The 27,302-nt window shown below is 35.9% G+C and overlaps 4 protein-coding genes, 1 long non-coding RNA gene and 1 pseudogene across 5 annotated transcripts; 3 read left to right on the top strand and 3 right to left on the bottom strand.

The window, feature by feature from the left end:
• Positions 1-1,601: 1,601 nt before the first annotated feature.
• LOC110783357 (uncharacterized) lies at positions 1,602-7,456 on the top strand. The gene is made up of 3 exons (XR_002532049.2): positions 1,602-1,892; positions 1,977-2,061; positions 7,184-7,456. It is a non-coding gene; the product is annotated as an uncharacterized lncRNA (long non-coding RNA).
• On the bottom strand, positions 2,495-5,535 carry LOC110783346 (receptor-like protein 6). Its single transcript, XM_021987680.2, has one exon. It carries the CDS (start codon positions 5,520-5,522, stop codon positions 2,538-2,540), a length of 2,985 nt encoding a protein of 994 aa, XP_021843372.2. The 5' UTR covers positions 5,523-5,535; the 3' UTR covers positions 2,495-2,537.
• Positions 7,457-7,620: 164 nt separating the features above from the next.
• Positions 7,621-10,339, bottom strand: LOC110781419 (glyoxylase I 4). The gene is made up of 2 exons (XM_021985625.2): positions 9,923-10,339; positions 7,621-8,612 (listed from the first exon to the last, which is right to left on the bottom strand). The coding sequence occupies exons 1-2, from the start codon at positions 10,244-10,246 to the stop codon at positions 8,328-8,330; spliced, it is 609 nt and encodes a 202-aa protein (XP_021841317.2). The 5' UTR covers positions 10,247-10,339; the 3' UTR covers positions 7,621-8,327.
• Positions 10,340-13,022: 2,683 nt separating this feature from the next.
• On the top strand, positions 13,023-14,115 carry LOC110781509 (receptor-like protein 6). The gene has a single exon (XM_021985687.2). It carries the CDS (start codon positions 13,023-13,025, stop codon positions 13,977-13,979), a length of 957 nt encoding a protein of 318 aa, XP_021841379.1. The 3' UTR covers positions 13,980-14,115.
• A 2,269-nt stretch (positions 14,116-16,384) lies between these two features.
• LOC110783363 (protein ANTAGONIST OF LIKE HETEROCHROMATIN PROTEIN 1) lies at positions 16,385-19,148 on the bottom strand. The gene is made up of 2 exons (XM_021987698.2): positions 18,756-19,148; positions 16,385-17,899 (listed from the first exon to the last, which is right to left on the bottom strand). Exons 1-2 carry the CDS (start codon positions 18,910-18,912, stop codon positions 16,869-16,871), a joined length of 1,188 nt encoding a protein of 395 aa, XP_021843390.2. The 5' UTR covers positions 18,913-19,148; the 3' UTR covers positions 16,385-16,868.
• An 897-nt stretch (positions 19,149-20,045) lies between these two features.
• On the top strand, positions 20,046-26,732 carry LOC110783370 (protein MAEA homolog; annotated as a pseudogene).
• Positions 26,733-27,302: the final 570 nt, after the last annotated feature.

Here is a 27,302-nt window from a genome sequence, read left to right as displayed (position 1 = left end):
TAACTTTTACATATATAAATGTAACTTTAAAGCATTTTAAGTCAACTTTTACTTCGGTGTACAATATTTATTGTACACCCATTGTAAATAAGAATTTGTGTTTACGAATTGTTTTACAAACATAAAAAATAAAAGTGCGATGATTCCCTTCACAGTTCACACTCATCATCTTCCTCCAGACCCCAACCATCACAATTCACAACCTACAAACTACATCTTCTTATATGTTTTTCCAATTCCATTTGTGGATTTAATTTCAAGATCAAAGGTTTCTAGAAATCGATGCAAAGTCACCCACTCACTTTTTCATATCATCTCATTTTTTTTCATTGCTCAACTCTTTCGATTTTAATTTGTCAAGATTTAGGGCCTGACCCCCTTAATACTCCACCAAATTTAAATTTCCTTTTAATTTTCATAACTACTTCAACTTAACAACAAAAATAGCAGAGATATTATGGAGTTTGTAGATTAGTTCGCATCTTCTTCTATATGCACTACACTTTCCACAGTTTTACAATACCTTGAAATATGATGTTACTCCGTATTTATTATTTATTTTTCACGGAAGAAAAAAAATTTCAGGTGCTGAAAGTGAAACGTTAATCAGAGTAACGTTTCAAAATCAGTCATCTTATTCACCTTAAATTTAATTAATTTCACCTCTTTACCAAACACTTCTAATCTTAAGTTGACTTATATTATTAGCACCTAATCATTTAAGGTGACTGAAAGTGTTTGCCAAACAGAGCCTTATCCCAATGGTGCTATTACTTATACAAATGAGAAATATGATTTTAGTATCACTATAACAAACAAGGGGAGCGAAACACACTACAAAAAGATATTGAATGTATTGCAACTAACAAGGGGCCTGATAATTTCTGGAGGTATTTTCACACTTAATAGACAAAGGTACTCCACAAAGTGTTAAGTTCCCAACAAATGAGTTATTATCGAAAGTGTTGAACTGTTTTGTTAAGATAAGACCCACAAAACATCACGTGTCTCAAATTGAAAACAAAAGTGAGAGTTATATCACTTTATGAGGCTGAGAGCTACTACCCTTCTTGTCATATATTTTTATAGTGAAACCTCTTACAGTCCTAACTCCTAAGTAATGCAACTAAGTTTGTCAAAGCCATATTAGTAACTAACCTTTGACGTTACTCAACCCAAAAAGGGTTCAATTTCAATTTGCACTAGACTTTAGAGAATTTTACATATCTATTTCTTAAATATTACACCATGGTTAAGATTATAATGATGACATAAATTTTAGAATTTATAGTATAAAAATAAGATAGTGTTATACTTCCTCCGTCTTTTAATACTCGCAACGTTTATAAGTTTCACGCATGCCAATGCACAACTTTGATCATTTATATCTTAAATTCTCTTTATGCAAAAATTATAAAAAGTTGATATTTTGAAAATACTCATTAAGACGAATCTAACAAAATCTCACATGACTATGTTTTATCTTATATAAAAAACACCACGAATAGTCAAAGTAGATTATATGAATAGTGGCAAAAGTCCAAACGTTGCGAGTATTAAAAGACGGAGGAAGTATTTATTGGATGGAGGATTATTAAAGGATACAATATTTGATTAATTGATTTAAATAATTTTGAAAGATCAGCTAGTTCAGCGAATTGAAACATTACATCAGCAAATCAGCGACCCGTAAATAATTTTGAAAGATCAATGAGTTCCAGCCAAAAATGGGTTCAGCCACGAATTGAAACCTAGGTCAGTAATTGAAGTACTGTAAATTGATTGATTGATTTCGTTATACAACAAATTCCGAGATGAAGAGTTGTTTATTTTGGTTGCTCCAAAACGATGAAATTAAATGGAGGAATTCTGATCAGTTCTTCACTTTTGAGGTAAATTTAAACTTAATGTAATTTCAATTTCGCATATGTTTCGATTTTTTCGGCTTTCAATAGTTCAATTTTTCTGGGTTTCAGATTATTTAAAAACCCCAATAAATTTGAAGAAGAAGAGGAGGAATTTCCGAATTTTAATTGCGACAATTGTTTATGCAACAACCTGGTATAAATTCTCTACTCCCTTTTTGCATAAACATCTGTTTTCAATTTTCTTTGGATTAATTTGACTATTGTTTTGCTTTGAATTTTGGGGAGTTTAATTTTTAGTAGCTTGTAAACTGAATTTGCATAAAACATTCTTCTACATTGCCAATTGAACTAAAGTGAATGATTGTTCTTCTCTCATAGGGAAGATTATGTAAAGGAACTCAGGAAATAACGAGGAAATCCCCATAAATCATGATAAGAAAGTGAACTATATTCACTTAAAGCTCAATTACTTGAACTTGAACATGAACACTGGGAAAACCTTGTGAGTAGCAATTCTCTCACAAAGTGCTATATTATTTATGTACTGAACTAAATACAAGTTATTGATATTTAGAAAATTGTGGACATACATGAACAGGAAAAACAAAACTCTAATTTTACTGGTATATAACATATAGAGCCAGACTTATCATCTGTGTCTTCGATTCTTTATGTTCTCCTCCTTCCAAAGGTCTCCATAAACCATTCATGGTACTTGTCAGTGATGTAAATTTTCCCAATAACAAACCCAACTATGGTTCCACTTATACATCCCAGTGATTTGATGATCCAATCAATCAGTTCAGAATCCTCATCATCGCTCTTGTCACTATTCACTGATGGTGGTGACAGTTGTATAATATCTGCATTTCCGCACTTCTGGGAAATTAGACTTCCACACAACCCTGGATTTCCTTGGAAAGAGGTATCATCGAAAGTATTGAATTGGTTTCCTTGTGGTATTGGGCCCATGAGATGATCATTATAGGAGATGTTGAACACCTCGAGAGTGGTCAATTGTGATAATGATGGAGGGATTTCACCTGAGAGTTTGTTGAGAGAAAGGTCGAGTGATTCAAGGTCTGTTATGTTGGATAGAGAGGGTGGAATTCTGCCTTCAAGATTGTTGTTGGACAAGTTGAGTGCTTGTAGTCCCTTGAGATCCCCAATGTCATCGGGAATCCTGCCTGTGAAGTTGTTACTGGATAAGTCAATGACCCTAAACACTTTAAGTATCTTTGGATAAAGAATTTCACTGCCTTTGTTTGTTATGGTGATGGAGTACTCGAAATTCTGTTGAGAAATAACATAGTCTACTCCCAACTTAAAATAGAAAGTAATCAAGGTATTGTATGAACCTGATTGTTCTTCCTTTGAAACTTTCATTGCATGCCAATTTTGAAAGTACCTAGAGGGTAAACCACCTGTATGAAGATTGTGGGATAGGTCAATAATGCGCAAGAATCGGAAACTGAGGTCAGATTTCTGATATAGTACTCTTCCGTAAAATTTATTATGCCCCAGGATAAGAACTTGCAACTTCGGGAGACTTCCTAACCATGATGGAAAAGAATCATTAATTTGATTTCTTCCAACATCAAGTACTTCAAGCATTGTGCAGTTGGCAAATGACCTTGGAAGCTCACCTCCCAGTTGATTTTGACTCAAATTGATCATCCTTAGTTTGCAGGATGTTGTAAATTTTGTGGAAATGGTGCCATGGAGATTATTTCCTCGCAAATTCAGAAGTTGTAGAGATTCACCTAGCTGATTACCTATGCAATCTGGTATCTGTCCTGTCAAGTTGTTACCAGACAAGTCAAGGGAAATTAGTGACCTTGCATTGCAAATTTGCTTGGGCATTACTCCAGTCAACTTATTATTTGAGACATCGTAGAACTTCATAGAATCTGGTGGTGAAGGAAGTAGTCCGTGTAACTTATTACCCGCGAAATGAAATTCTTCCAAATGAGTCCATGGAAGAACTACTGTAGCCTGTTCAAAACCTGTCAACTTATTTCCGGAAAGATTAATTATAAGGAGACTCTCTTTAGTTATATTCACCAACCACTGTGGCAAAATACCCTTGATGTTATTTCCTCTGAGTGATAGCGATTGTAGCTCATTTTGATACTGCAGGAACTGTGGAAACTCAGTCAGGTTGCAGTATGCAAGTTCTAAGAGTTTGAGCTTTGGAAGAGATGAATTGGTCCCAGAATTTGGAAATGTTAGGTTGACATGAGATAAAACTAGATTACGAAGATCTTTTAACTGGAAAAAGGTGTCGAACTTGCCAAACAAGTTGTTGTAAGACAAGTCTAGAGATTGAAGATTAGTAAACTGAGAAAACCAATGTGGTATTGGACCCTCTAACTGATTATTCTCGAGATACAATTGCCTTAGTTGGGTTAGATTTGCAAACCATTTTGGAAATGGACCCATTATCTGGGATCCTGCAAGATCTAAATAAGTAAGTTTCGTGAAGTTTGCAATAAACGACGGTATCTCAGTAGCTAGTTTCATCTCAGCAAGGCGTAGGTAAATGATATTGTTTAGTTTGGACAACTGGGAAAATAGTTCTCTTGGCCTAATTTCAAGATTTGAGAAATCTAAAGATTCGAGGTTTGTGAGATTTGTGATAGAGAAGGAAACTTCACCTTTGAAATTGTTGTTACTTAAGAGTAAGACGGTGAGTGTTGTCATATTAGCAAGAGAAGATGGAAGTGATCCTGAGAAATAACAACCACATAGGTCAAGTTGTTCCAAATGAGCAAGGTTTCCTATCGACTGTGGCACTTTTCCTGAAAATGATGTGCCATAAAGATGTAATTCCTTGAGAGGGCTATTCGAGTGAAATTCAGGCAAGAATCCTGCAAGATCTTTGTTGCCACTCAAATGAAGGATCTCAAGTTGTGGCAATCTGAAAAGACTTGTTGGTAGTTCACCATACAAGTTACAGTTTTGGAGGGAAATAGCTTTTAAAGAGGATAGTTTTGTGAGGGTGATTGGCACAGTAGAAGACAAGTCCACCATGTCAAGATAGAGTTGACTAATATGAGTTAGGTTTCGAAGCAACTTCTCCAGGCTTGGATCATGAAGTTTCAGGCCACGTTGGCTATTAGCTAAAGAATCACCATTGTTGGAAAGATCGAGCACACGGAGCTCTGATAATTTTGAGATTTCTGATGGTATTTGGCCACTAAATGATGAATACGAGAGGTTAAGACTTTGTAGCTTGTTAATTTCCCCGATTTTAGAAGGGATGTGAGAATAGTTGAAATCATTAAAAGCTAGGCTAAGCTTTTTAAGATGAGTAAGACTGAAGAGAGTGCTGTTAGGAGGAAAGTTTCCATAAAGACAGCTGCCACCTAGGTCGAGCCCTGTCACATAACCAGTTTCTACCTCGCACTCGACTCCATCCCACAAACAGCAATCCTCATTTTTCTCACTTGACCATGATTTCACCCTTGGATATTCAGATGGAGTATCGGAAATAGCACAGTTTGTAAGGAAACTCCGCCTAAATTGCACTAACGCCATTCTTTCATGATCAGCACATGATGGCCGAAAAGAGGATACAAAGATAATTTGTTTTGTGGCATGTGAACATACCAGGACTAAGAAAAGAATGTCAATCCATGTAAGAAAACCCATGAATGTAGTGTTATTGTGGTGCAAACTTATAGAAAAAAGGATAAATAAGGATTTGATTTATAGACAGGCCATGGAAGACATGATTTTCTTTGCCATTCAAAGAAGATGTTGACATTTCAGTGTCTGTTTCTTTAGAAGTAGTTGGAACAGAATTTTGTTGCTTAAATGGGAATCCAATCTTTAGTTTGCAGGACTTAAATTCTCATGTAATTTACTAGGAAATTTAATGGTATTTTTCACACTTGTCTAGCTCCTAGTTAAGCATACTCTTCGTAGTCAGATGGCTTAACTAATGGCAGAAGAATTGCCCACTTGTGGGAACATCAAAATTAAGTATTGGGATGAAGAGAGAAAGAATCAACGTGATGGTGAGAGGAGCTAAGAAAAATTTACACTGTCAACTTTAATCTGAAATAGGAATGTGTAGGAAAGTTCGGGACAGCCCAAAAAGAAAAGTGCGAAGAAACTTCAGGGACGGAGGGAGTATTTATCTGGAGAAGTCTCGATAGGGCACCAACAATTTTTGTTTTTATTTTTTATTTTTATACACAACGATATTTGTTATTTTGAACTGAAACTTGTCTTGATGTTTAGAGTTTGGATTCTAGTTTCAGACTTTAGGATATTTGACTGCTAAACTTGAGTTATGCCTTAAGAGTTGATTCAAAGGATGATCAGTTAGGTAAACCAATTAATTCAACAGCTGGTAGGCCCTTCTGATAATAGCACTTGGAAAAGTCTTTGTAAAGACCTGGGGAAGTCATGGTGGATATAGTACCTGTTGCCTTAGTCATTTTGAACTCAAATTTTCTTTTTGTTTGAATTTTGTGTTTGGCAAAACATACATGGAGTATTGGAATTGGGTGTTAGTTTGACTTTTCTTTTCATTGACTACAATTATTAACAAATTAATTTAGCATGTATGAAACTATGAATGTATCATAAAGTTCATTAGATTCTGGTAGGTGCACCTTTCTGAGAAGTGAAAACTAACAATCAGACATGGTAATACTTTCTCTGTTTTTTATCAAGTGCCGTTTGAGGTTATGCGCAAATTCTTAAGAGGTGTTAATGACTACATTGCAGAATTGGTACCAACATTGACTAATTACTTAGTTACACGATGTGTTGAGTACAGTACCAATGTTAAATGAGGCAAGTAGCTAGTATAGTTATTGTATAGGGCCTTTGTAACAAGTAACAATGGACTGTTTGTTGCTATAGAATTAATTACTTTATTGACCAAAGGGGTCCGATATGGCGATATTAGCTAAATTAGTTGGGGAAGTCCCGAAGGGTTGTACTACGGACTACGGTTGTTATGTCGCGTAAATTGATATTGGCCTTTGTGCCTCTGTAAATCTGTAATTACAATTTACACTGAACTAAAACGTAAAAGGCGCCCAAATAACGCAGATTACTCTGTACTAAAAAGTCACAGGTACAACTTTCCCTGTGATAGAGAGACCTTAGAAACCGTGTACCTTTCCTTATCAAAAAAATAAAAATCAAGTCACAAGTACAAGAAGCAAACTACTCTGTATCAGCTCATAATTTGATTAATTCCGGACAATCTTTTGCACTGACTTTGATATTGCTTGATTCATATTAGTGATAGACTGTGTAACTAACAGATAAACTGTTCCAATCTTCCATTTCAGACTCAAGAGAGATGAAGATGTCTGTGTGTTTCAGGAATGCTGCTAGCTGCTAGCTGCTAGCAGTAGTGTCACACTGTCACTGTAAGTTGTGTAAACATCGTGTTTTTCGTGTTTATCAGACTTGTATAGATTATGATAGGTAAACTTTCAAATTTCAACCCTCCAATTCCCTTATTGATTAGAATGAAGGAAACTCTATACTGTTGCTGTCAAATTTCTGGCAAGCAAAAACGATGTAAACAAGTCATTGATTTCTGACGCATTTTAGTTTCATCTGAACTTGCAAACAACAAAAACTCTGTGAAGTTTACAATAGGTGAACATTGAAAACACAAGTATTAGAAACACACATAACGCAGGTTTTTGTGGTTTTGGTGAACCTATGTTGATAGATTTGTCCACTTTTGGAAACAACTATTTTATGAAAACAAGGGTGATGCTATGTATATTTGATCCAGTTCCAGATCCTACGCTAAATAGCGCACTAGTTATGATCTTCATACATCTTGGTACTGCGTTGTTGTTTCAGTTACCACACTAAACTTGAAAGAATATATCAAGTTACATATCGAACTTTTGAGGTTTCTTCGAGCTTAGCTTTAGTATAGCTAATTAGATGGATAGGGTTTGAAGTTATGAAAGTTGCACATGAGCCATTGGGATTGTGATAAATTCATTGACCTCATGTTAGTCTGACAGGGTTCCATCCTAAAAACAATAAGGTGATGGGTACGGCTGTCAAAACTGAGCCGATCCAATCGATTTCTGACAAAAACCGAAGTGATCCGAAAAACAAAATTTTCACATTCAATGCGCATAAGCATAATGGCTCTGCATAACTACATTATCGAATTATACCCAAATCGATTATACCCGATCCGTAACTGACTGATGACCAGATTTGACACCCCTAGTGATGGGTGGGTCATAATCTCTCACTGTTTCTTCCATGTGGGAAGACTAGTCTCAACTCACATGTGGATCACACTCTTAACAGATTGCCAACTCCTGTCCGATTGAATCGTCTGTTATACATTCAGATAAAATGCAAGTAACTCCATTTCTAATAAAAACTCATTTCCTCAGGAAAAACAGACATAAAGACATCTTAATAATAAAAAAAACTGAAGATGAAAACCTCTTTCTAATTTGAGTTTGACATAGGTTTTTCTTGACTTCTTTCATTATCATCTTTGCGTAGCTCAATCGGAGGGTTATGACGATCACAAGGCAGCTTAATCTTACCCATGGAACCTGCAGGAACGAGTTTGAGGTTCTCACAGTTGCACATTTCGATCATAAATCCGTCTGGATCGTTGAAGAAAAGCTGATCGATCGACGTCTTGTTCTCTTCATCATCCACTGTTCTTTTCATGTACTTGACATTAAAATCCTTCAGTCTTTGTTCCATTGCCTCCATATCTTCGCACTATTCCACATTCCAAAAATTTGATAATTAATTAGAGTTATATTTGAGCTTTGGGCTAATGGTTTTTAACTAAAAGTAACAAGTTGTGTTGTATGATAGTTAAGAAGTTTTGTACTCAATGTTGCATTTTTCCGATACAACAAGATCATAGTTGACTCGTTGCAATCCGTGGACTATAGATTGTTGTGCACATAGAGCATGGTGTGCTAAAAGAACATATGTGCATAAGCAAAAGAACATGACACTACGGCGAAAGAACATGGGATATAATATTTCGCTTTTTTGTTATAACAGAAATATCGCACCATTTGTTTTTACATTATTCGCACTACGACTTTAACTATTTTTTGTAATTCGTACGTAAGGAAATTTTAGTCATGTGAGATCATGTTAGATTCGTATCGATATATTTTCTAAATATTATTTTTTTTATAATTTTTACTTGCAGATAATTTGAGATATTAAGAGTCAAAATAATGGTTAAAGGAACAAAAATCAACCATGGTAAAGTATATTATGTTACTATTTATTAAAAACCTAAATAAAAAAATACTAATGTTCTTTTCTCGTAACCAGACGTTCTTTCAATTATATACTAGTACCATGCTCTATATGGACCATGGTCCACCTTCTAAATTGCATATCTACATTGTCTGAATTAGAATTTATAAATGCTACTTCAATAACCTATACTTATTCCCTAGGCGGGCTTGTTTTTCCTGAGAGGAGTGGAGATTTAAAAAAAAAAAAAACCTAACATCTCTAACCATCTACTATCTTGATAATGTTACTATTTGTAACAAATATTAAAATAAATGATATTGGTAAATAAATGGATGAGTATAATTAAGTAAAAGAAAAGAGTTAAAAGGCGGGTGGATTTGTAAATCATGTAGGGTGGGTGGGGTAGATGATACATTTATATGTCCAAAAATAATGTACTCCAAACCACAATATGAAAAACGTTATGAAACAAACTAAAACCTGTAAAGACCATTATAAAACAAACTAAAACTTATAAAACAAACTAAAACAAGAATGAAGAGTAAATGTACAATATAAAACAAAGGTAAAATATAAAAATAGTTATTAGAAAACCGGTATTTTCTAAATACATTTTAGAACTACATTTTATAGAGTGTTATCTTATACTCCGTATGAACTTATTGACCTTGTATTATCTGATTTTATCTTATTATAATCTAAAATAAATAGAAATAAGATGAACAGAATATAATTAAGCGAAATAAATAGAAATAAGATGAACAAAACATAATTAAGCTTTAAACAAACTTATGAGAAGGCACTACCTGAAAGGAGATATGATTATCCATTGGATCCAAACCCTCCTTATCGGATGGCAAACGATCTTCATCCTTAGATTGAACCAAATGAATACCAATCCCATAATTGAAAAGCCAAGCACCATCAAAATCAAAAGCTTGAGGCCTCTCAATAATAACAAACCCTAAAACTTTTGTGTAAAACTCTATTGAATCTTTCACTGACCTACATAACCTTGACACATGGTTTAATGCCATTAATGGAAGTTCATGTTTGTCTTCTTCTTCTTTCTTATCACTTTCACCATTTTCATCATCTCGTTTTTCTTGGTTGCTTCCCATGATTTGCATTCAATTAGTTCGGTTAACTGTTTTTCATTTTATGCCATTTTTAGGCATTTAACGGTTAGTTACCACAAGTAACGATGATTTTTTTACTCCTTTTTTCTTGGAGAAAGTGAGAAGTGCCACGTGGAGGTTTGGAGTGCATGAGGGATTATGAGGTGGTAGATTTTTGGGATGACATTTATTACTTTGGCATGATGTGTCTTTGGTAGCGGTGCGATTGTGCAAAAGATTACTTCATGCTGAAGTTGAGCTGGATGCTTGGATAGGTCTGAAAATTATTAGGTGTATCCGTGTGTACAGTAGAGAAGTCATATTTTTTTTTGGGTGTCGGCAATGACGTTCGCAGGATTTTTAGAGTGTCGTGCGCTGAAAAGAATAACAATTATTCTCTAGTTTTCATATGTCCGGTGAAAAGAATAACTTAATTTATTAAAATTCAAAATTCTAAGAGATCAGTTATTTCTAAAGACTGTTTTCTTAGAACTATCCCCCCTAAGTTATTCAAAACTCTAAGAGACCCGTTGTTTCTAAAGGCTGATTTAGGGTGATCTCTATAGTCTACCCGATGTCTTTAAGTATAAACTAAGAGATCTGTTTTATATAATAACAGGTCTCTTAGAACTCAGCTATATGTTTTTTCCCAAATTTTTTTTGGGGGTCGGTGGACCCCTCATGCACCTGCTTGGCTCCGCCACTGCGTATGTACCGTGCACATAAGAGTATTTTCTGTTTATGGATGATCCATCTTATATTTCTCTTCACATGTAATGTGAGAGATTGCCGCTAGTTCTAAGATAGGTCACGACTCGGATCCTCCTCGCTTGAGGGATTCGAACATATAATATACAGATATGTGTTACACAAACCCTCAATCTTAAAAACATTACCAGTCTTACTATTCATTATTCCCTCCTTTTCATAGTCCTTCCTCTTCATATTCTTAAAGCAGTGACGGATCTTAAAATGTTTTACGTGGGGGTAGAAAAAAAATTAAGCAATATACTGAATAATATATACACTATTTTTAGAAGGCATAACTAAAAAAAATCTACAAAATTTTTAGTCTTTGGGACGAGCTGAGGCCCCTTCCAGACATAAGTAAGATCCGCCCCTGTTTTAAAATGCATTTTATTTGATGTTAGGAAGTAGAATTACTCCATAAGACCATAAATATTACTAATTCATGTAGATATTAACTAGTTTATTGATATATAACAGTGTTTATGATCAAGCTACCAGTGCAACTCCAAAATACGGTCTTCACTTTCCAAATTTCCATGGGTTACTTATAATTGAGTTGTCTTACAATTTTCTAACAATGAGCTAACATATCTTTGAGGTTTTCAGTGTCTCACACGATCATCTTAAGAGATCGATACCCCTATAAAAAACAGTTCAACACTTTCAATAATAGCTCATTTGTTGGGAAATTATCATTTTTTTGGATTACCTTTGTCTATTAAATGTGGAAATACCTCCAAAAAAACTTGAACTTGAGAGATTGAAACTGAAAACTTATTGAAGATCAGATGACAAACTTGTTTCTGAAACCATGCAAAACACTAGAAAAACCCTTATAAGCAGCACTCTAGCTTATCTCATAGGGTGTTATCTTATTCATGTAGCAAAATATTACATGTAATTAATACTAGCTAATACACATACAATAAGCAAAATTACAAGGTACGGGGAAACAAAATTGTTAAAACACAAACAAACAAGCAACATGAAAAGAAAAAAAAGAAAAAAAAGAAAAAAAGAGGTAAACTGAAGTAACAACATTTGGTGCTTCAACTTAAACATGATTTGAAGCTTGGTCACATGTGCAAATTCCTCATCAGTTTCTCCTGAGCCTTTGTGTTGATCTCTTCACTCGTGTCTTAGACCTTCCTCTTCTTCCAAAAGTCTCTATGAACCAATCATGATACCTATCAGTTATGTAGATTTTCCCAATTATATAGCCTATTATAAGCCCAGTTACACACCCCAATGATCTAATGACCCAATCAATCAACTTGGTGTCTTCTTCAGTCATCTCATCATTTGCTAACTCTTGTATTGATGATGGCGTGGAGTGTTTCTCGCACTTTTCAGACAATGGAGCTCCGCATAACGCGAGGTTCCCATCAAAGGAATCGTTGTCAAAAGTATTGAAGTGTTTTCCTACAGGGATTGGACCAACAAGACGATTGTGTGAAACGTCGAGAATTTCAAGAAATGTTAGCCTTGTCAACTCCCAAGGGATCACTCCTGAAAGCATGTTTTGAGAAGATGGGATATCACCAACAAAGTTGTTATTGGATAAATTAAGTGCCTGAAGGCCCGGCCCTTAAGCTTTCCAATGATTTTAGGGATTCCACCAGTGAACTTGTTGCTTGAAAAATCAATTACTCTGAATGCTTTCAATATCTTGTTGTAATTTGTTTCGCTCCCCTTATTTGTTATGGTGATACTGTATTCATATAACACATGTGCATACTCAGTGTTGCCATCATTAAAAGTAATACTTATTCGAAAATCAGAGTTGGAAGAAGTAGACATGTCTTCGGTTGAAATTTCCATCGCATGCCAACTTTGAAGATACCTTGAAGGTAAGTTACCAGTATGAAAATTATAAGACAAATCAATAATTCGCAAGCTTTGAAAAATACGACTGGGCAACAGGGATGTTATCCTCCCGTGGAAGTTGTTATGCTTCAGCACAAGAACTTGCAAATTGGGAAGACTTCCTAACCATGATGGAAAAGTGTCATTAATACGATTTCTTCCCAACTGCACAATGCTTGAAGTACTTGATGTTGGAAGAAATCAAATTAATGATTCTTTTCCATCATTGTTAGGAAGTCTCCCAAAGTTGCAAGTTCTTGTCCTGGGGCATAATAAATTTCACGGAAGCGTACTATATCAGAAATATGACCTCGGTTTCCGATTCTTGCGCATTATTGACCTGTCCCACAATCTTCATACAGGTTGTTTACCCTCTAGGTACTTTCAAAATTGGCATGCAATGAAAGTTTCAAAGGAAGAACAATCAGGTTCATACAATACCTTGATTACTTTCTATTTTAAGTTGGGAGTAGACTATGTTATTTCTACACAGAATTTCGAGTACTCCATCACCATAACAAACAAAGGCAGTGAAATTATTTATCCAAAGATACTTAAAGTGTTTAGGGTCATTGACTTATCCAGTAACAACTTCACAGGCAGAATTCCCGATGGCATTGGGGATCTAAAGGGACTACAAGCACTCAACTTGTCCAACAACAATCTTGAAGGCAGAATCCCACCTTCTCTATCCAACATAACAGAACTTGAGTCACTTGACCTTTCTCTCAACAAACTCTCAGGTGAAATCCCTCCAGCATTATCACAATTGACAACTCTCGAGGTGTTCAACATCTCCTTTAATGATCATCTCGTGGGCCCAATACCACAAGGAAACCAATTCAATACTTTTGATGATACCTCTTTCCAAGGAAACCCAGGATTGTGTGGAAGTCTAATTTACCAGAAGTGCAGAAATGAAGATGTTATACCACTGTCACCGCCATCAGTGCATAGTGACAAGAGCGAGGATGAGGATTCGGAACTGATTGATTGGATCATCAAATCGCTGGGCTGTATATGTGGAACCATAGTTGGCTTTGTTATTGGGAAAATTTACATCACTGACAAGTACCATGAATGGTTTATGGAGACCTTTGGAAGGAGGAGGACAATGAGGAGAAAATAAAGAATCAAAGACACAAATGATAAGTTTGGCTCTATATGTTATATACTAGTAATATTAGACTTTTATTTTTCTTGCTCATGTATGTCTAGACTACAATTTTTTTAATATCACTAGCTTGTACTTAGTTCAGTAAATAAATAACATAGCACTTTGTGAGAGAATTGCTACTTACAAGGGTTTCCTAGTGTTTATGTTCAAGTTCAAGTAATTAGGCTTCAAGAGCATTAACATTGGCGAGGTTCCACTTAATTTCTCTCTCCTCACCTCATTAATTCACGTCACTTTCCACTAACTTTATCATCTACTTTTCCCATTTCACAATTTCATACCTACATTCATTAACCTCCCTATTTACCTTCTCTCTGCTACTTTTCCATACCCCACGTCAGAATTTTGGGGAAAGGGGACCACATGTCTGATTGTTTCTCAATATTAGAAGCTTCCGTATTTATTAGGTTCCACATTTTATGAGAAGCCTCCATCATTGGTGCGAAGGTTCTTTTTTCCATTTTTTCCCACCAATGTTGATGCTCTAAGAGAATAGTGTTCACTTTCTTATCATGATTTATGGGGCTTTTCCTCGTTATTTCCAGAGTTCCTTTACATAGTCTCCCCTGGTTTCAATCTTGCTTTCAATCTTACTAGAGCATCTCATATTTTAAGAGGTCTTAACAGGTAATGAGGCCCATCCTTGTTAGCCTCGCCTTAGTATCTGTAGCTAAAATCTGTATTTGTGATCCCCGACTCATACAATGCTGGCCTTCTCTCCAAGGTTAATCCTCTAATTGCCCTTTGCAGCCTCATAATTCTATCAATACTAAATCTTTGATGAGTGATTATATTACGAAATCAATAATCTTAGTACTAGATTGTTAGAAGATAATTAAAGTGTTAGCAAGATACATATGAGAAGAGAACAATCATTCATTCATTCACTTCAGTTTAATCGGCAATGTAGAAGAATGTTTTATGCAAATTCAGTTTACAAGCTACCAAAAATAAAACTCCCCAAAATTCAAAGCATAACAATAGTCAAACTAATCCAAAGAAAATTGAAAACAAATGTTTATGCAAATTGGGGAGTAGAATTAATACCAGGTTGTTGCATTAACAACTGTTGCTATCAAAAATCTGAAATTCCTCTTCTTCTTCGTCCGTCCAACTTGTTTGTCTAATCATATGCAGAATTGATGCCAGAATTAATGTATCAAAACAAGAACACAGCACACGCAAACAGTAGCATTCTTGTAGTATAAAAGAAAACATGATATTTTTCCTCGTCAATGTAAGTTCAAAAAGTAAATATCTCACCTCAGTAATATTGCAAAATGGGGCTTTTGTACTTGCTCATCTTAGTTACACTAGAACCTTTTACTGTGTTAACTCTTGCAATCTCTTCCCCCTATCTGCAGCCGCCGTGTCCTGGTGATGAGAGAGCAGCCGTACTGAATTTCAAGCAAAGTTTTTTAATAGATTGTGCTGCTTCTGCTTATCATCCTACTGCAATTCCGAAGGTAAAAAAATCATGGCAAGGTGAGATGAACTGTAATTGCTGTTTGTGGGACGGTGTGGAGTGTGACAAGGAGACTGGACGTGTTATTGGGCTTAATCTCAGTAACAGCTGGGTCTGGCCGGGCCGAAAATTTTGAATAGGGCCAAACCGGGCTTTATTCGGGCCTCAGTCCACGGTCTGGGCTTTATTCGGGCAGGCCCGACCCACATCCATCTTTATCTCCGGTGCCAATGATTCTGACAAACCTCACTTCATTAACAGCTATTTCCCTTCAACTCTGCAATGTATATGGTGAACTGCTAGCAAATCTTTTGAAATCCTTCTTTTGAATAACAATAAAGATCTTGCAGGGTTCCTTCCTCAGTTCAATGGTAAAAGCCCTCTAAAAAAAACTAGATCTCTCCTAGAAGTCAGCATTTTCTGGAGAAGTGCCGCCTTCCATTGGAAGACTTTCAAGTTTGGAGCAACTTTTTCTGTCATGGAGTCATTTCTCAGGTTCAATCCCACCTTCTCTTAGTAACCTGACAAAGTTCTCTTAATTTAGCTGGTGATATTCCATCTTTCCTTGCTAACCTTATTAAGCAGATCTTAGAGGAAACCAACTAACAGGACCAATTCCACATTGGTTTCTGATTCTAACCCAGCTAACTTTTCCCAAGTTTCAAAGGTGGGTGTAGTGTTGCTTCTGTCAGCCATTTGTGCTGCATTTCCTCTTAACACATTTTGGAGCAAAGGTCAGACTCCACACTCTTGTTTTATACAGAGTATACACTACAAGAAGGCAACAATCCTACTCTTGCAAGACTTCCAGTTGAGTTACAATTATTTCTCATATAACCAATATATATAATAGACCTTAGAAAAAATAAAATTCTAAAATGAAACATCCGAATTAAGAAATATTCCGTAACTTGAGTAATTACCAAGGTTCTCAATACTCAAAAAAAGCAAAAAAATCAAACTAACACATGTTACACAACTATGCCTGTAAAGAACTTGCGACATGTTAGTATGTTACACAACTATGCCTGTAAAGAACTTGCAAACTCAGACACAGATATCAGACACACACAAGGAAATAGGAGAAAGAAGGAAGTTTTGATTGAAGAAGTAACTGAGCAGGATACAAAATCAGTAGCTTTAGGCTATCACTCTCCAAGTTAGTGACTTTAGGTCACAAGTCTCACAATTCACTACCAAGTACCTGAACTTCTCTCTCTTCCTCTAATTCTATTTATACTACATTCTCTGCTGACGGCTCTGCCGTCCCTGTTGTGGCTGTTGTGTTGCTATTGCTGTTGGGACGCTCTTCTTGGGCTTCTATTCTTGGGCCTCATTAGTTGCCAACTTTCTGTAGTCGGCAATCAGTACTTCCTCTATCTAGGCTGCAAACATTTCACTAAATTATCTCTCATGGTACTCCCTAAGGTATCCACAAACTTGCATGATTTCTCTTCATAACCAAAGTCATGGTGTTCAGGAATAGCAACATTAGAGAGTAACTTATCCCCAGAATCAATCATAATATTGTGGAGTAAACAACAAGCCAAGATAATACTGGGTAGTTTACTCTTATCAGGCCTCCACATAACCTTACTAAGAATTCTCCAACTTCCCTTCAAATGTGATAATGCCCTAACTCCCAGTAACCTTGCAGCATCATGTGCCTCCCTAAATTTCGAGTTAATTGTCGCAAAGTCTTGATCTTCGTAAGGGGTTATTAGCCATGGAAGAAGAGAGTAGTAAACTCCACCAACTATATACTCTCTAATCTCTATATTTTCACCTAATCTCAGTTTTTTACTTAATCTTTCTCCATTTTCACACAACTTGTAAAACCCAGAACACTTCAAAAACCTAGACACTGTCATTGCACCAGGCCAACCAGTAACAACATCGAGAAACCTCATTTCATCATCAACAATTCCTTGAAGCAACATGCTGTAGTTTCTGGCTTCATCACACCAATCATCTGAAGTTTGAACAGATGGAAGGGTCATAAGAATATGAGTTGCATCTACTGATCCACAACAATTGGGTAACCCAAATACACTTTGAAACTTTGATTTGATCTGCTCTAATTTGTCCTGATCAGGCCATTTAATATGGTGTTTAGCACGAACCTCTAATGACTCGATGAATCTCCAAGTTACCTGAGAAACAGTGGATTGACCAACCCCAAATGAGGCACCTACTGAAACCTGTGAATCACCAGAAGCTAACCTTCTCATCGCAATGGCAACTTGTTTCTCAACACTTAATAGCCTCCCTTCAATGTTGATTAATCCTGAAGGTGGTCTTGATATCAGGTCATCTCTTACAAGTGAACATATATACTCAAATGTGGTTTTTGATACCCTAAAGAAATACTTGAATGCCTCCTCTTTATCATTAGGTATGGTCAAACCTGAAAGTGTTATAACGGAAGCAAGAAAGATTATAAATAACGTAAACAAAGAACACAGAGATTTAACGTGGTTCATTAACAATGTGTAAGCTACGTCCACAGGCACAAGGGAGAAAAGTTTATTAATCTTGAGGAGTACAGATTACATAATACGACTAGGTTATGACCTAGAGAGTTTATATAGTACTATCTAGACAGATGTGAGATCCCCGTGTTGTGGCGTTGCAATAAGGGGCTTGACCGATTCAAGGCATATTCTAAAGTTAGAAAGTTTCGCAGGTAACAAAATTGCTAGTCAATATACCAAGATTTTTGAAGAATTTGATCAACTTGTTCAATTTTCATCATACACATTACATATAATTGTACACCCTACACTATAAGTCCACAACAACAACAACAACAACAACAACAAACATACCATTATCAACCACAGCTCAAATGACATTAATAAAGATAAATAAATTACCAAAATTAACAAACACCCAGGTAGAATATCAGGTCCTCTCTTACAAGTGAACATATATACTCAAAAGTGCTTTTTGATACCCTAAAGAAATACTTGAATGCCTCCTCTTTATCATTAGGTATGTTCAAACCTGAAATTTTTCCCAGGTAACAAAATTGCTAGTCAATATACCAACATTTTGATCAATTTTCATCATACCCATTACCAACCACAGCTCAAAATGACATTAACAAAGATAAATTAGCAGCAATTCACAAACCAAACTCAAAGAAATTCCGAAAATCAACAAACACCCAGGTAGATATACATTAACAAATTGCAATTTCATGACAGAAAAATCCTTTAAAAAAAAAAAAAAAAAAACTTCAAATGAAGGGAATTGGGTACCTGGAGAAGAGGAGATTTTGTGGCAGAAACTGTCCCACCAATCAGATTCGATGGCTCTGGGTTCAATTGGAACGACATTCAATGTTTTGATCTTCTTCTTTAGTTTCTTGAAATCCTTCTTCTTCGAGTTCTTTGATTTCTTCTTCAAATGGGGCATATTTTTGTATATGTGAAGCACTTGGAGGTGGGATTTATTCAGTGAAATTGCATTTGAAATTTAAAATTTCTGTGATTTAGGAACCGCTACTGAGAGATTAACGAATTAAGGAAGAACCCTAGTTAGTGACTCTGGATTTTGGAGTCCGGACTCCGGAGTAGTGTGTGTTTCAGTGTTTGGTTTCATTACCGCAACAAATTGTGTCTGTTAACAAGTACTCCGTCCGCACCACTTTTCTTTTCGATCTTCCCTTAATAATTGTATCGTTTTTATAAATGAATATTTTTACCAGTATTATATTATTTCTCACACTTACATATTAACCCACCAACACCCCTACTCCCTACAAAATATCGTTTAAAAATTCACACCCCCACTCACTACTCCCCATCACTTACACATTTTTCATTAACTATATTAAAAAAACACACCTAATTATCAACTAACACTCATTAAATATCAATTCCAATGTCTTAAATTTGGTGCGAGTATTAAGGGACGGAGGGAGTATTCCATTATTCCTTAACCTAATTACAACCGATATGCAATCGATATTGTGAGGATGTGAGATTGTGAGATTGTGAGGATGTGAGGTAGACGTAAAGTTGCTGTTTAAAAGTTACTGGAATAAAAATGATTTAATTTTAAGCAATAATTTTTTTCTTTTTATCCCTCCAAACACCAATCATACTTCATACAGGATTATTCTGTGTGGACCTGATTTACAATAATATTAGTGCGGACCAAAAAAAAATAATTTAATCTAGCACTATTTAGACATACGCATGGAACTTTGTTGTTCATATAGTGACTTTAATAAATTAAACACCAAATTTTTTAGATATATTAACCATTTTTTGAATCATAGTAAATTAGTAACCATGTGTTCTTAAAAGTGAATGGTGATTTAATTACATTATTCAAGCACAACATGTATCAACAACACCTATTTAGTAAAAAAAAAAAAAATCCATAATAATCCTAATAAATATGCCAAAATAAATTAAAAACAAGTTGTTGACTTTTTTCTAGGGCACTGTCCACAATAAATTTAGTTCGGAAAAGGTCCATTTAATGTAACTATATTAACCTTTCAACAAGTTTATCCATTAAAAATTATTTCATAATATAAAAAGTTACTCCCGTTGGCTACTCCTCCGGCACGCAAAGATTGTCCCAAAATGTTTTTTATTATCTTTATTAAGAGTTGGGTGTGCTCTTAAAAGTCTACGATGGAGATCGACCCTCTCCCAAACGGAAACACCGCCACAGAAAACGCCGCCGCAAGACCAGCATCCGACGCCGTTGCTTCCCTAGCGGCAGCGGCAAAGGCGGCTGCGCCGGCGTTGAAGGTCAGCCACTTATCGGATTCACTCAAGCTTGAACACCAGTTTTTGCGGGTCCCACAAGAAAACAATCCGCGCTAATCACCGTTCCGTCGAGAAGGAAGTTTCCGCCTTTATCTCTGCCGTTGATTCTTCTTCCTCTTCTGATTTTTCCCGTGACGACGCCGTTTCTCATCTATCATCCCTTGTCTCTCGCCTCCAAGGTCTCAAGACTCAAGAGAAAGGTATCTCACTACTATTACTTTTCTTTAGTTTTGAAGCGGAGTGATGCAGACATGATTCGATCATTCCGAGGTTTTAGGTACCACGGCCTAAGACTTTTAACCGAATAGTATATGCGGAGTATGTAGATTTTAACATACAGTACAATTACTCAATTAGGTACTGAATTTGAGAATTTGATCAATACTCAACTATTTGGTAGTAGGATTATGATAATTGTGGAATTGTTTTTTCTTGGCTGATGAATTGATTTTGGGACACATGGATGTAACTGTGCAATCGTGTCGTAACTGCCTTTTATCATACTTGAAGCTGATTATGAATATCTTTCTTTGTTGTACTAAGGTTTTTAAGTTGTATTTTTGTGGACTGGTTTGTTGGTACTGGGTAGTATCATAGTATAAAAGAATTTGCATTTGTCTGCTTCATGGTTCATGGAAGCTAATATAGCCGTAATTTTGTGGCAATATCTATTCCATATCTTTGATCTGTTGTTTTAGACAGCAGTTTTCTTCAATTGCAGTAACTGCATATCAAATTTTCTTGGTAGTTTTTAATTGGAAGGTTAGAAATTGTTTTGTAAATGGTGTTGAATTCTGGAGTATAAGATATCATTGTTTTTCCTCATTAGTTTATGTTGACGCATAGACTCATGTCTCTAATGGTAACTAAAATATGGGAATGGGTTCTTTTTATCACCACGTGCTACATACTGTTAATAGATATCCGTATGTAAAACTCTTGAGTTGATTACCCTCTTTTATTTACTAAACATTCCAATGTCTCATTACTCTCATACTAAATGGAAATAAAACGAACGAATGGGAATGTGAATCGTAGATGTTGTAATTGGTGGATTGCTGGGAACCGTTCATCTGAGCGTTACTCAAAATTAGTATTTTTAATGAAAGATGATGAGCTTCACTATTTTTGGATTTGGTAGCATCAAAGGATGAGTGAACTGCTTTTAGCTTCTTTGCTATAAAACTTGTCATATCTATTTGAGTTCCCTTTAATTATTTTAGCTTCCATCTACCAAGAAATAAGATGGGACCACATTTTAAGTGGGTGGTGATATGTTTATGACAGTTGTGCTGTGGTTGGGCTGTTGGGGACACGTTAGGGGCAGGGCAATGGTTAGGTGGAAATGGCAGTGGTGGTAGAATGCTGGAAGAATGGGAGTTGGTGGGTCTTAAGCAACGGGAAAGTGGATTCCTTAATTTTGGGACTCAGAATCCCCCATTCTTAAGGAGGGGGGGGGGGGGGGGGGGGGGGGGGGGGGTAGGGATGAATAAAGGAGTTTGAGGTAACTCCATTAGAAAGGAATGCCGAAAAACTTAAACAAATACAAATAAAGGAAACAACATTTCCATTCGAAACCCCTTTTACTAAAGCCTTTTAGTTAATATAGCCTTAGTGAAGAAACTTTTTATCTCAACATAGCCCTACTGTTGTTTAGGAGTTTATGCAGAATAGGTTGGAGGCGAGCTAGCTTTGTATGGAGATGGACATTTAAAAGAGATCATCATGTGCATAATGGAGTTAATTGCATATGCTTTCATATTGTTTAATGGAACTTGAAGGGCTATCCTTGTGTCTTACAGATCTCTCATGTGACTGGGCTTGCTTATTTTTATTTTTAACTTTTATTGTAGTGATAAAGTACATCCACCTTTACCTTATACTGAAAAATTACCCTTCAGCAACAGGGGAGAAAAACAATTGAGTTGAATTTTCATAGTGAAGGGTTGGATTAAACTTCTAATCATTATTTCCGTGTCAATAAATATTATTCTGTCATCTTTTGTGCAGGGTTGTATTCAGCTTTTTTGATTAATTGTTATTTCTTATTGACTTAATATCTTTAATCACAAAGTTATATTTTTGCTCTACTAAATGACCTTTAAAAGGGAAAAACCCTTCTCTAGAGGTATCTGCTTTGTGAAGTATATTCTGTCGGTGTGGCTTTATATTGTAACTATGGGTATGGGTTATCCATGCCTCATTTCTTTGCTTAAACATTTATTATTTGGTTTGAATTTTCGAATACTCTTCTTCTCTCCTCCCCTTCCCCTCTCCTCTTTGGTCATTTCTATGGTTTTTCAGAGTAGAATAACTATCTGCTGTTCATTTCTATGGTGCATAAAATTCTTGAGATTATTCGTGGTGCTTATTGGTAATCATGTCATGATTGTTTAGCTAGAGGAAGGAAGCCGAGTTGAGAACTTGCAAGCACAATGATGTCGAGCTCGATTAGACCATTTGGAATCTGCAGATGCAGATAATTTATCTGAATGGAGCAACACACGTTTGAAGCGGATTCTTGTGGAGTATAAGCTTCGTATGTCCTATTATGAAAGTGCTGCAAAGTTGGCTGAAACTAGCAATATACAGGTATATTGCTTTCTAGTTTTTCTTCTTTTTGTTATTTATGAAATTTGTTTTCATTTTGTAAATGAACAACTAGTAGAAAGTACAAGAACGGAAAGCAAGTTGTCCTCTTAGAAACAAATAACTTATTACATATTAGCCATTGAAGTTCTCCCACGGAGTAACTTTTAAAGTCCCCTGTTGCCTTACCTTCCACAAAGAAGCTAAATAAGTTATCTTATCCCACAGCAAAAAACTACTTAGAGCGGTCCCTTGAATTTTTTTTTGCACATTCTGTTCTATAGTAAAAGCATTCGTGGGCTCGCGGCTATCGCCACATCATCTTTTCTCCTTTGCCTTACTGAAGCCCACAAAGCAGACTTGCAGCAGATCCTAAACAGTATACGGAAAAGCCCGGTACTCCCAATGACTCCTCCAAACATTACTCCTTCTGTGCCTATTTAAAATTCTTGTTTAGCCAATGTGTGTGTGTATTTGGGAGAGGTGAATAAGAAAAAGATAGTTGGATTTTGTTGATTAAAGGTGGATAAAAAAAGAAGATTGTGGGGGTTTGGTTGATTAATTGTAAATAAAATACAGAAGACAGTGGGGTTTGATTGATTGAAGGCAAGTAAAAGATAGTGGGATTTAATTGTTTAATGTGAATGAAAAAAGTAGTGGGAAAATGTGTCTTAACCCTGTTCATGAACAATGAACAAAAAATTGCCAGAATAAACCACGAACATTGTGCCATCCTTTGTATTTGGTACCCAGGAGAGATTCTTCTAAAAGGGATGGTTTATCCTTTTAGCCTGTACTCCTATAGTATATGCTCTTTTGTGAACAAAGGGCTCTTCTACAGCTAGAAACTCTTCAATATTTTGTGCGTGACCTCTATATTTTTTTTTAATTATTTATAGCGAGATATTGTTGAGTATAGCATATAATTCCTGCACAATCTAGAGGATATTCTTGTAATGATGCGTAGTGTGCCATTTGCCCAGTCATCAACGAAATTCTTTTGTCTTTTCTATGGGGAATTTAAAAAATTGTTGAAAATTTGTCAGTCCTGCAATCGTGGTAGTTAGAAATTTCAATTTCATGGTTGCAAAGTATTTTGCTTATCCCTTTTGACATTGTATTACGTCACGACTCACGAGTGTACTTCTTTCAATTTTTTGATAAATTGAATGGTGTTCAATGTTCATTCTGTGGGTTGCATTCATAACTGTATTAGAATAGATCATCTAAACTCCTAAATGAAGTGGATGGTCCAGATGTCTAGTACCTTGTAATGAACTGATGTAATTAGATGAAAGTAGAAGAAGAGAACGTCATTCGATTGATAAAATTGAAAAATTACGTACGTGAAGGGTGCATAGATTGTAATCTGATGCAATTAAATCATTAAATGGTGTTTACAGTCCCAAGCCTTCGTGGCTGCACACTCCTAATCCTAAACTGGGCAACTAAAAGCTAAAATAAGCTCTTAATTCTTCTGATGATCTCCTCTATTTATTGAATTACTGATTTCTTATTCTCTCTCTTCCCTCTAACTAATTTTCCCTTTTCCTTCAAGCTTCCTGACTGATTTTGATGCAATTCCAGCTATACTCCTATTATGGCTGGTTGACTGGTTCGTTACATACTCCAGATCTTAGATGGACCGTCATAGTTGCTTGAAAGGGGAAAAATGTGTGCGTGTTGCGGGGGGGGGGGGGGTTGCTATCTTACGTGTTCTTATCTCAAGATTGGAATTGGAAGAAAAGAATTGGAGAGGATGCCTTTTGCTTTCTTTATGGCCCCTCCTGTAGCAAGGTAATGTAGTGCTGATCTAGCACAGCTGATGCTCTCCTTGTTTTGCATCCAAGCCTCTTTCGATCCTCCCTTTTCCCCTCCCCCATTATTTTACCTTGTTTTCTTCCACCCTCTGTGTGCCTTTGAAGTGAGCCACGCGGTTCCCATATTTTGTACCACTTCCTGTATTTCTGGGTTTGTCTTATCTCAATGCCCCCCCCCCCTTTTATTTCGAAGGGGGGGGGGTTAAGATTCTGATTTTCTCCTGGGATCCTTTTATTTGTCTGTTTCTCTTAAGGAATTAATAACTGTAGTTTTCTTGTTCTTGGGTGCAGAAAAGGGATATACACTTAAGATGAGGATGAGGACAGATTTTTTAGGCTCGTTTACAACAAAGAAAAACTTTTAATGAGATTGTTACAAAATTGCAATATTGTTGGAGAATCTAATGATGGATTTAGAGCCGTCTTTTTCATTTGAAGTTCTCGCAGATGATGTTTCATAAATTTGTAAAAAAATTAATTTCCTTAGTTTAGTAAACAGTTCTTTAAAAAATTCTGGAAATCGGTGTCTGGGAACATTAGTATAGTAGTACGAACTATATAGATTGTAGAGACCCCCCCCCCCCCCCGCTCAAAAGGTTGGAGAAGACACCCCCTAGCAAGGTTTGTGCTCTCTTGAGTTGGAGAAGACATTCACTGAAGTTTTCATTAGTTTGGTTGTTAATTATGACCTTTTCATGTTAGGATCTTGTTCATATCGATGTATTTCATGAAGCTAGAAGGGTGATCGAAGCTTTTCAAAATAAAGAGGTAGCTCCTGCATTAGCCTGGTGTGCTGATAACAGGTCCAGGTTGAAGAAGTCAAAGGTATATACAATTGTAGCATTATTTTAAGAATGTGGAATTTGAATCAAGTATGGTTTTTGACGAATAATCATCATCAAATATCTTGCTACTTCATAATTTATTCTACTTCAGCCGTTATGTAGCTATCTACCGAAGGTTGGACTTACCTTAAAGATGAGCTCTTAGGAAAGCCATTAAATTCCCTCTATAATAAAGCCTTTTGTATGTAATTATGTATGTATACTCTCAGCTGTTAGGAAAGCTAGTAAAGCCTTCTGTATGTAACTCTGTATATAAATCTGTCTGGAAATTTCCTAGGGATAAAGTTATAAGTAGTTAATTACCTGTCAACCAGAATTTAGAAGTTCACTGTGGAACTTGTTTTGTTGTTAAATAAGCTGTTAGGAATCAGGAATTAGCAGCTGTAATATTATTTTATTCTTCACATATTCCTATTGCAATGTTAAAAAAAATCAGCAGACCTACTCAGTTAACAGAGCCTTCTATTTAAATGTTAACAAGAAGCTGGCTCTGTTAGAATGAATGTCCCTGTAACTGCTAATTACAGAGGACCGCATCTTGATTCGTTTAGGTTCTGTGAAATGTGTTGTTCATTGACCTCTTTTAGATTCTGCTATGAAGATGACTGTCCAAAAGATGATCCATTGTCTCAGGAAAGTTTCCGTAAACTCAAAGCAGCAACACTCAAAGCTTGTCTGTTACATAACAAAAGAATTGATGGATACAGAAAATCCACCAATGGTCTTACCAAATGGCTATGTCTACAGCACCAAGGTTGTATAGTGTCCCAAAACTTTTGCTTTTTTTTGTTTAATAATTATATTTTTTCCTTGTTCTAAAACCATGGTTCTTCATTCTGATTGATTTCTCATGTCACGTGGCAGGCTCTAGAAGAAATGGCGCGTAGGAATAATGGTAAAATTACTTGTCCGAGGACAGGTGTAGTCTGCAATTATTCTGATCTTGCTAAGGCATATATCTCATAGAATCAGTACCCTGAACAATTATGTAATTAGAAAATACTTGTAGACTCTTGACAAAAATAGCTTTTCTTTGCTGTGATCCGTAGCTACCCACATGTACATAGCAAAATGGAAATTTGAACAATTTCTTTTTTATTTACCAGCAATTATGTATCTGAATGTTTTAACAGCAATTGCTTGAAAGATGATCATGTCTTTCTGTCCTGATGAAAGCTGTATGTTTTTAATGGTTATTCTTGACAGCATTTGGCAACATATAGAATGATGTCGATACTCTATGGGCTTTTACTCTGATCAGGTTGCCAAGGTGGAGCCATATTTGGATTGCTTATTTTGGAAACAGAATGGATGAATGGTTTTATCCCTGTACCTATTTTATACTCCCTCCGTCCCTTAATACTCAACCCGTTTTGACTTTTTGCACTATTCACATAATTTACTTTTACCCTTTAATGCATCTGAAAGGGAGATAATGTTATTGGGCACCATCGCATGAGCAGCAGGTGGGTCATCGTAGCATAGGGGGCGCCCATGGGGTTGCTCAGGAGCAGCAATCCCTAGGATTATTTTAAAAAGGCTATGAATTTCCAACCACATTGACAATAAGTAACGTTTTTTTTATTAATTTTTAGCTAGTACTAAAAAAATATTAGGTAATGTTAAATGTCACCACAAAGCAGCGATAGCACATCCATTTAAAAAGGCGGTCTTATGTATAAGACGGTATCGTTTTGTAGATTAAAGTTAAAACAACAAAGTATAATGAGGAAAGTAAGGCTCGAGACGTGTCAAGTGAACGAAAG

This window comes from Spinacia oleracea, chromosome 5 (assembly GCF_020520425.1).
Source record: "Spinacia oleracea cultivar Varoflay chromosome 5, BTI_SOV_V1, whole genome shotgun sequence".
NCBI classification, from domain to species: domain Eukaryota; kingdom Viridiplantae; phylum Streptophyta; class Magnoliopsida; order Caryophyllales; family Amaranthaceae; genus Spinacia; species Spinacia oleracea.
This window is presented reverse-complemented; position numbering and strand designations above follow the sequence as displayed.

Bases quoted from the DNA above. Each gene is read 5' to 3' on its own strand.
- LOC110783346 (XM_021987680.2), bottom strand. From the start codon at position 5,522: ATGGGTTTTCTTACATGGATTGACATTCTTTTCTTAGTCCTGGTATGT.
- LOC110781419 (XM_021985625.2), bottom strand. From the start codon at position 10,246: ATGCAAATCATGGGAAGCAACCAAGAAAAACGAGATGATGAAAATGGT. The intron at 8,613-9,922 runs GTAGTGCCTTCT...AATGTGGAATAG, and splicing joins ATAATCATATCTCCTTTCAG to TGCGAAGATATGGAGGCAAT.
- LOC110781509 (XM_021985687.2), top strand. From the start codon at position 13,023: ATGCTTGAAGTACTTGATGTTGGAAGAAATCAAATTAATGATTCTTTT.
- LOC110783363 (XM_021987698.2), bottom strand. From the start codon at position 18,912: ATGCCCCATTTGAAGAAGAAATCAAAGAACTCGAAGAAGAAGGATTTC. The intron at 17,900-18,755 runs GTACCCAATTCC...TAACACTTTCAG, and splicing joins CAAAATCTCCTCTTCTCCAG to GTTTGACCATACCTAATGAT.